This window comes from Cherax quadricarinatus, chromosome 47 (genome assembly GCF_038502225.1).
Source record: "Cherax quadricarinatus isolate ZL_2023a chromosome 47, ASM3850222v1, whole genome shotgun sequence".
Lineage (NCBI taxonomy): Eukaryota > Metazoa > Arthropoda > Malacostraca > Decapoda > Parastacidae > Cherax > Cherax quadricarinatus.
The window spans coordinates 17,212,398-17,222,779 of NC_091338.1; the positions used below are offsets into that span (position 1 = coordinate 17,212,398).

The 10,382-nt window shown below is 39.0% G+C and overlaps 1 protein-coding gene across 3 annotated transcripts in view; it reads left to right on the forward strand.

The window, feature by feature from the left end:
• The window catches only part of LOC128696495 (double-stranded RNA-specific editase 1), a 66,258-nt gene extending 56,388 nt beyond the window's left edge, over positions 1-9,870 (forward strand). For all 3 annotated transcript variants that reach the window (XM_070094724.1, XM_070094725.1, XM_070094726.1), the window contains 2 exons: positions 3,474-3,687; positions 9,311-9,870. In XM_070094724.1, coding sequence (XP_069950825.1) covers positions 3,474-3,687; positions 9,311-9,402 — 306 coding nt within the window. In that variant the 3' untranslated portion in view covers positions 9,403-9,870. The remainder of the gene's footprint in view (positions 1-3,473; positions 3,688-9,310) is intronic.
• Positions 9,871-10,382: the final 512 nt, after the last annotated feature.

The following is a 10,382-nucleotide window of genomic DNA, read 5'->3' on the forward strand; positions in this document are numbered from 1 at the left end:
ACTAAAGAACGGGAAGCTGGCCGCGCGGGGCACGGAGTATGACACGCCCCCAAAACACGTAATTAATACCGAATTTTCCCGGCCAAGCACGATAAAGGGTATTAAAGTGCAGGCATTGTACTTATCACTTCCAGGACTAGAGTCCAGCTAACCAGTTTCCCTGAATCCCTTCACAAAATACATGGATTACCCTGCTCACGCTCCAATAGCTCATCAAGTCCCAAAAACCGTGTGTCTCCATTCACTCCTATCTGACATGCTCACACATGCCTGCTGTATATCCAAGCCCCCTTGCACAGAAAACCTCTTAAAAACCCTGAATCCTTTCCTAGGATGACCCCTACCCCTCCAGTACAGATTTATACACCCTCCATGATGTCCTATTTTACCCCATCCTCACTAAATGAACAAACTTGACACTTTTCAAACTAGGAATTTTCTGCATAATATTTACACTACACCTTATCCTGAATGATGAAAGTTTTTCTTTTTCGGGCCACTCTGCCTTGGTGGGAATCGGCCGATGTGTTAATAAAAATAATAAAACCTTGCCCTTAGACACGACATCTCTGCTGCCTTCAGCCTCCTCCTTGCTGCAGCATTTGTAACCCATGCTTCACACGCATGTAAGTGTTGGTACCTATAATCTCATACATTCCCTTCTTTGTCTCCACAGATACCTCGGTGCACCACCCACTCTTCTTTCTTCATCAGTTCTATGATTTACCTTGTCCTTAGTAAACCCATCTGCTGATAAGTCTACTCCCAAATATCTGAACACTTTCACTTCTTCCATACTCTCTCCAGTGTGATATCCACTTTTTCTTTACGTAACTCATTTGATACCTTCATCACCTTACTCTTATCTGTGTTGACTTTCGACTTTCTTCTGTTACACACCCTCTCAAACTCGTCCACTAACTATTGTAACTGTGTCGACTCCCATATTGTATTAGATTCCCCCATAATTTATTCCCACCCCTCTCCCCAATATCCTAGCATTTGCTTTTACCACCCTATCTATAAATATGTTAAACAACCATGGTGACATTACACATCCCTGTCTAAGACCTACTTTCACTGGGAAGTAATCTCTCTCTCCAGCACACCCTAACCTGAGCCTCACTATCCTCATAAACATCTTTACAGCATTTAGTAACTTATTACCTATTCCATATACAGTGGAACCTCGACTTAAGAGTGTCCCAACGTACGAGTTTTTTGAGATACCAGCTGTTCCTTGGTCAGTTATTTTTTTATCTGAGTTATGAGCCAACATTTGAGTTACAAGCCCCCTCACCCTAAAACTTGGACATCTTGCTTGCTTATGCTTTAATTCCATGGAAATCATTCTCTTTTTCTTCTCAGCAGTGTCCTTTACACTTACTTTCTTAGGACCCATACTTAGAAAAACAAAATTTGGCCAAATGACTGTCAAAAATGTAAGCGAAGCATGAGAGAACTGCTCCCACAGCGAGGTAAACAGTGAACTGAGTTGGTGGCGTTCGTTATAATAATAATAATATTTTTAATATAGGGAACTGGAGCACAGATACAATTCCATAGATCAAAGAGCCCCTCACCAGCATCAAGGAACCTTAATTAATACTGGTGAGGGGCTCTTGATCTAGGGAATTGGATCTGTGCTCCAGTTCCCTGAATTAATAATAATAATAATAATAATACTAATAATTAATATAATTTAATATTTGCATTTTTAAGCCATTTGGTCAAATTTCTTTTTTCTAACCATGGGTCCTAAGAAAATAAATGCAAAAAACAGTTCTGAGAAGAAAGATGATTATTTCCATGGACTTAACCAGGCAATACTTCATATGCCTCAAGATCCCCCCACCCTCAAGATCCCCCCCCACCCTCAAGATCCTACCCCCACCCTCAAGATCCTACCCCCACCCTCAAGATCCTACCCCCACCCTCAAGATCCTACCCCCACTCTCAAGATCCTACCCCCACTCTCAAGATCCTACCCCCACCCTCAAGATCCTACCCCCACCCTCAAGATCCTACCCCCACCCTCAAGATCCTACCCCCACCCTCAAGATCCTACCCCCACCCTCAAGATCCTACCCCCACCCTCAACATCCCCCCCACCCTCATTATCCACCCCCACCCTCAACATCCCCCCCCACCCTCATCATCCACCCCCACCCTCATCATCCATCCCCACCCTCATCATCCACCCCCACCCTCATCATCTACCCCCACCCTCATCATCCACCCCCACCCTCATCATCCACCCCCACCCTCATCATCCGCCCCACCCTCAACATCCCCCCCACCCTCAACATCCCCCCACCCTCAACATCCCCCCCATCCTCAACATCCCCCCCACTTTCAACATCCCCCCCCCCACTTTCAACATCCCCCCCCCACTTTCAACATCCATCCCCCCCACTTTCAACATCCATCCCCCCCACTTTCAACATCCATCCCCCCCACTTTCAACATCCATCCCCCCCACTTTCAACATCCATCCCCCCACTTTCAACATCCATCCCCCCTCACTTTCAACATCCATCCCCCCTCACTTTCAACATCCATCCCCCCCACTTTCAACATCCATCCCCCCCACTTTCAACATCCATCCCCCCACTTTCAACATCCATCCCCCCCACTTTCAACATCCATCCCCCCCACTTTCAACATCCCCCCTACTTTCAACATCCCCCCACTTTCAACATCCCCCAACATACCTCCACCCTCAACATCCCCCCACCATCTCTGCTCCAAGTGTAAGTACATACACACTTTATATACAGTTTTTATGATATTTATCTATAAATACATTGTTTCAGCGCTTTTCCTTAGAAAACTAGTGATCTACTGCAGTTAGCCTCAAAAATACTCTGTTTTCTCTTACAGTAAGAACATGGGAAGATACTAGTCAAATTGGGACAGAAATGGCTGATCCTTCCACCGCTACCTCTGCCACCATATTATGGCCAATTTTATTCATTATAGAGTATATATCATGTTTGTGTGTTAATCATGCTTGTCATAGATGAATTGTGATAGATAAATAATCCGTACAGTTGATAATAGTATCATATTCAAGTATTATTTCTCGTCTCTCCAGGGTCCAGGAACGGATTATTGGCTTTTCAGTTAATTTAAATGAGGAAAATTAATTTGAAATACGAGTAAATCGAGTTATGAGCTAACTCCTGGAACGGATTAAACTCGTGAATCAAGGTTCCACTGTACTTTCAACATCTGTTACATTGCACCCCTGACACCCCATCATATGCCTTTTCTAAATCCATAAATGCAACAAAAACTTCTCTAGCTTTATCTAAATATTGTTCACTTGTATATATTTTTAACATGTTGTCATTGTTCTTTAGACAGTGGATTAAATATCCAGTCTGTAGGGAGAGAGTTGTTTCACATATGAATTCATGGAGCATATTTAGATTTTTTTTAAGTTTTAGATTTTTTTTCTTTTTTTTCAGCCGGACACAAATTTGTCTTTCCAGTCAACAGAGCCTGTGAAGGTGCCAAACGTGCCCAAGCAGATACCTGAAAATGCTGGTGCCATGCATCCTGTCATGGTCCTACATCAGATGAAGCCTGGGCTGCAGTACAATATTACCCGAATGATGCGTGACAGCAAGCCATACTTCAGTGTTTCAGCTGACATTGATGGGAAGGAGTTTACTGGAGAGGGTAGGTTAATAGAAGTTGTTTGCTTTTAGTATTAGTAGAATGGAAGATTTCTGATTTTGTTTAAATTTACCCTTTGAGGGTTTCGGACGTACTAGTACGGCTTACGACCCAGGGTTTTTGACGTACTAGTACGCCTAAATTCTAGCGCCCTCAAATCTAGTGGGAGAAAGCTGGTAGGCCTCCATATGAAAGAATGGGTCTATGTGGTCAGTGTGCACGGTATAAAAAAAAATCCTGCAGCATACAGTGCATAATGAGAAAAAAAAAACTTTGACCGTTTTTTTTGGGGGGGGGAATAAAACAGCGACTTTGCACTGTATTTTCGTATGGTATTTATTGTTGTATTCTAGTTTTCTTGGTCTCATTTTATAGAATGGAAGGCATATCATAGAAATTGAGATGATTTTGACTGGTTTTACAATGAAAAGTACCTTGAAATTGAGCTCAAAGTAGCAGAAATGTTCGATTTTTACCAAAGTTCAAAAGTAAACAAATCATGCCAAGCGTCTAATACACGTCAACTGGTGAGTCTAATATTCTTTTGCAAGTGCGCCAATATGATTCATACCATTTTTTACACTAATGCAGTAGTCTGCATAACAGTAAATCTTCTATTTTTTGTGAATAAAAATTTAAAGTGGAAAGCAAAAGAATGTAAGAGGGGCCTTGAGACGTGACTAATTAACAGAGGAAATGTCATTTTAGTGCCAGGAATGTATTTCTTGTTTGTTCTGGACCCTATTCGGAAATTGGCATCTTTTGAAATTTGTGTGAAATTGGCAAAATTGCTAAATTCTGACCACTGTACTGGATAGTTGAAATTGGTAAATGGGTGGTTTCTTGCACTCATTCAATAGAAAAAAATGGAGTTCTAGCGAAATATTCATGTTTTTTGTCGACTAGTACAGTGGAACTGGCCGAAAATGGGGCTCAAATTGGGCAAAATCGCCGATCCGTAAACATCGCCGAGACCGCTAAATTCGCGAGAGCATAATTCCATAAGTTTTCCATCAAATTTCATATTTTTGGTGTCATTATGATCGTGAAAAGATTCTCTATCTTTTCATAAGAATTTTTTTTTTTTTTTTAAATTTGGCCGACCCTGAGAACGAGTCTCGGAGAGGGCCTATCGACCCTCAAAAGGTTAGAGTTTTAACATAAGAAAGGAGGAACACTGCAGCAGGCCTGTTGGCCCATACTAGGCAGGTCCTTTACAATTCATCCCACTAACAAACATTTGACCAACCCAATTTTCAATGCCACCCAAGAAACAAGCTCCGATGTGCAAGTCCCACTCAAATCCAACCCCTCCCACTCATGTACTTATCCAACCTAAATTTGAAACTACTCTAAGTCCTAGCCTCAATAACCCAACTAGGTAGACTGTTCCACTCATCAACTACCCTATTTCCAAACCAATACTTTCCTATGTCCTTTCTAAATCTAAACTTATCTAATTTAAATCCATTACTGCGGGTTCTCTCTTGGAGAGATATCCTCAAGACCTTGTTAATATCCCCTTTATTAATACCTATCTTCCACTTATACACTTCGATCAGGTCTCCCCTCATTCTTCGTCTAACAAGTGAATGTAACTTTCAAGTCTTCAATCTTTCTTCATAAGGAAGATTTCTAATGCTATGTATTAATTTAGTCATCCTACGCTGAATGTTTTCTAACGAATTTATGTCCATTCTGTAATATGGAGACCAGAATTGAGCTGCATAATCTAGGTGAGGCCTTACTAATGATGTATAAAGCTGCAGTATGACCTCTGGACTTCTGTTGCTTACACTTCTTGATATAAATCCCAGTAATCTATTTGCCTTATTACGTACGCTTAGGCATTGCTGTCTTGGTTTAAGGTTGCTGCTTACCATAACCCCCAAGTCCTTTTCGCAATCTGTATGGCTAAGTTCTACATCATTTAACTTATAAGTACTAGGGTTATGAACACTCCCGAGCTTCAGAACCTTGCATTTATCTACATTGAACTGCATCTGCCACTTTTCTGACCAAGAGTAGAGTTTGTTTAAATCCTCCTGAAGTTCCCTAACATCTACGTTTGAATCAATTATCCTACCTATCTTCGTGTCATCGGCGAATTTGCTCATATCACTAGTAATTCCTTCATCAAGATCATTGATATATATTATAAACAACAATGGGCCCAAGACTGATCCCTGTGGAACGCCACTTGTTACTGATCCCCACTCGGATTTAACCCCATTTATGGACACACTCTGCTTCCTGACTGTGAGCCATGATTCGATCCACGAGAGCACTCTTCCCCCAATGCCATGAGCTGCTACTTTCTTCAACAGTCTTTGGTGCGGAACTCTATCAAATGCCTTACTAAAATCTAAGTAAATAATATCAAATTCCTTATCGTGGTCAACAGCCTCAAAAGCTTTACTGAAGAAAGTTAATAAATTAGTTAGACAAGACTGGCCTCTTGTGAATCCATGCTGAGTATCATTAATCAAGCTATGCTTATCGAGATGGCTTCTTATAATTTGAGCTATAATTGACTCTAGTAATTTGCCTACAATTGAGGTCAGGCTTATTGGGCGGTAATTTGACGGTAACAACTTGTCCCGTTTTAAAAATAGGAATTACATTAGCCATCTTCCACATATCAGACACTACACCTGTTTGAAGAGATAAATTAAAAATATTAGTTAATGGTTCACAGACTTCCATTTTGCATTCCTTCAGAACCCTTGAAAAAAACCTCATCAGGACCCGGTGACTTATTTTGCTTCAGTTGGTCTATCTGCTTCACAACCATTTCACTAGTGACTGTGATGTTACATAATGTATCTTCTTCTGGCCCACTTTAAAAATTAATTACTGGAATATTATTAGTGTCTTCCTGTGTAAAAACCGAGAGAAAATAATTATTTAAAATCGAGCACATTTCATTCTCTTTGTCAGTAAGATGCCCATAGTTATTTTTAAGGGGACCTATCTTATCTCTGACTTTTGTTCTATATACCTGGAAAAAACTTTTTGGGTTAGTTTTAGAATCCCTAGCAACTTTAATTTCATAGTCCCTTTTAGCTTTTCTTATCCCCTTTTTAATGTCCCTCTTAATGTCAATGTACTGATTCATAAGATGACCCTCGCCTCTTTTGATACGCCTATAAATTCCTTTCTATAAATGCCTTAGCATTAGTTCCGATTAACTTGCTATGTATAGCACTGACAAAGTATTACTGTACCCATGAATTGAGTATGCATGTCAAAAAAACATTACATACTTAATGTCTTACTGTATTTACTATAAATAAGGTTGTGTAGAAATGTGAAGTGGGGCAAGTGGTGGTGGTGCATGGGATGTCCCAGCTACAGTTAAAGGGAGGATGTACAGGAAGTTGTGGGTGTTAGGTGCATAAGTCTCCAGCAAACATCTGTAAGTGTATTAGAGTGAGCAGAGATAAGTGACTTTTGGAATTCAGCTTTGTGTTAATGTGAGCAGGGTAGCATTTAGGATTGGATTTGGGGAAAATACTGGTTAGTCAGACTTCAGCTCTAGAGAACTAAAAGGCACATTACTGTGACTGGAACAATACACACAACCTGCATGTAGGAGAGAGGAGCTTACAATTACATTTTGGTCCAGCTTGGACCATTTACAAAGTCACAGTAGTGTGACTGTAAATGGTTCAAGTTGAACTGAAATGTCATCGAAGGCAGGTTGTGTGTTTAAATCTGGATGTTGAGAATACAGTACCTACACAGAGTGTAGGCGCTATACTCTCAAGTGTGAGTGAAGAGGTTATTTGAATAGTGAAATCTTCACAATTTTTGTGCTTTGATGGTGGTAAGGGACTCAGTAATTTACCTTGAGCTACCCTGCCTTTCCTTATAATGATACAGCCTGATAACCCTCTACCCTCTCCTATTTTCCAGCAGTGGCATGCAGTTTTAGGTTTAACCCCTTCAGGGTCCAAGGCCCAAATCTGAAGTGGTGCCCCAGTGTCCACAAGAATTTTCAAAAAAAATTTTTTTTTATTTTTTATTATGAAATGGTAGAGAATCTTTTTGTGAAGGTAATAAAATAAAAAGTACGAAATTTGATGGAAAATTGAGGAAATTATGCTCTCGCGAATTTTGATGTGTCAGCGATATTTACGAATCAGCTATTTTGCCGACTTTGACTCCCATTTTAGGCCAATTACATTATTCCAGTCAACCAAATTCTTAGCTATTTCACTAGTATTACTTCTATTCTATCGATTGAGCACAAGAAATCACCAAGTCAACTGTTTCAACTACAAATTAAAGTGATCGGAAATTGTTAATTTGGCCAATTTAACACAAAGTTCAAAATATTCCAATTTCAAAATAGGGTCCAGAATAAACAATGTAGGTATTCCTGGAACTAAACTAACATTTCCTCTGTTCATTAGTTACGTTTTGAGGCTTTACAAATAAATTCCATTTTGATTTTTTATTCACAATGAATTTTTATTCACACCAAAAAATAGAAGATTTACTGTTATGCAATACTGTAATAATTGTATAAATATCATCACCATATTTATGAATGCATATTAGACCCACCAGCTGGCGTGTATTAGACGTGTGAGGTCGTTTGTTTACTCTTGAATATCGGCAAAAATTTAACATTTCTGCTACTTTGAGCTCAGTTTCAAGCCATTTCCAGTGTGAAAACCAATCAAAATCATCTCTATTTCTGTAATATGTCTTCCATTCTATCAAATGAGACCAAGAAATCGCAAATAGAACTATTAAAAAACAGGAAAAACACTGCGAAGTCGCTGTTTTAATCGAAAAATCATGATTTCTCATTATACACAGCGTGCTGCAGGATCTGTTTTATGTGGTGCACACATACCACATAGATGTATTCTCTCATATCTAGGCCCAAATGTACCACTCACAGTTTATCAGAGTGAGCTGAGCTCATGACAGATCTACGGTTTGGACACTGAACGTAAAGCCGTAGATCTACGGGACGGACCCTCAAAGGGTTAACATTCCCCATCAACTTAAAATTACTGAATGAATGATGGACGAGTTTGGTAGGAAATGCATGATGTACAGAAAATGTGAAATCCGTGTTGTTAAAATTGCAAAGAATGATAGGTTGGGAGGGTGTATAAGAGAATGAAGTTGAAAGTGAACTCAGAAAGGAGGAAAGAGAACAGAGGAAATTAATCTTTTGATATTTGGTTGCAGATGTATGGGCAGAGGTCTATGAAAAATTTGGTTAATTACAGGACAGAGACGAAAAGGAAACTCGTGAAGTTGAGGCATTGGTTGAAAAAGGTTGTTAATGAATGGATAAAAAAAAAAGGGAGGAGGGTATATTTATCATAATATGTTGGTACTAACACTTGGATGTGTGGCATGGAATTTGAATGTTTTGTTTTTTAAGGACATGCCTGTGAAATTTCCATAGCAAGGATAATTAAATTGAATTTGGAAAATATTATATTTCAAACAGTAATGTAATTGCAGCATTCAGAAGTTTTTAGCATTTGGCAAACCCTGAACTTGTATTAGCTCATGGTGGGGGAATGTTTTAATGTTACTTCATATAAATGTATGATTTAAATGCAAGTATTTCAATGTTTTTATTTCTTTTTTTCAGGCCCAAATGTAAAAAAAGCAAAGTTCTCCCTGGCCACAGAAGCAATCTTAGGGTTATATGGTGTAGAGTCCACTTTTGAAACTCCAGCCTGAAATGGTAACACGAATAAGAGTGAGGGTTTACCTCTGTCATTGCTAATTTACTTGTACAATAAGATTACCAAAGTTAAATGATATTTGTCAGGCAGTTTTGTCTCATACTTCTTCAAGCATAGGAATTTGCTAGGTAGTACCTGACTTTTCAACCTCAACACAACATAGGTATTATAAACCATTTGTATCTGGGTTAAGTATTGTAATTAATATTGTAATAAACCCTTTAATTAATCTCTTTGGATATTAGCATTTTTTGTTAAAAGACTTAAAAATATTGTACTAGCTTATGAGATATGGTTACCATTCTTATGCAGGTTCATAAACTAATATATAGTTTAAATTAAATGATATTTTTGACTTATTCTCTGAGTGATATATGTTTGACATAGAATGCAATATTTTAATCAGTATAGTTTCTGTATTGTTTCAATTGTATGGAAAAAAATTATAATCAAAGAAATAAAACTGATTATTATTTCACTTTCAGACCTAATAGTATCTACAGTAGTTGAAAAGACATTAAAACAAACCTAATGTTCATATTTTTTTTTTCAATAAGTCTCACACCGAGGCAGGGTGACCCAAAAAATAAAATCCCCAAAAAGAAAATACTTTCATCATACAATGCTTTCACCTCACTAACACATAATCACTGTCTTTGCAGAGGTGCCCAGATACAACAGTCCAGAAGCATATATAACATACCCCTCCAAACTACCAATATCCTAAACCCCTCCTTTAAAGTGCAGGCATTGTACTTCCCATTTCCAGTACTCAAGTCTGGCTATATACAAATAACCTGTTTCCCTGAATCCCTTCATTAAATATTACCCTGTTCACACTCCAACAGGTCATCAGGTCCCAAAAACCATTCATCTCCATTCACTCCTATCTAACACGCTCACACATGCTTGCTGGAAGTCCAAGCTCCTCGCCCACTAAACCTTTACCCCCCCCCCCCCCTCCAACCTTATTCT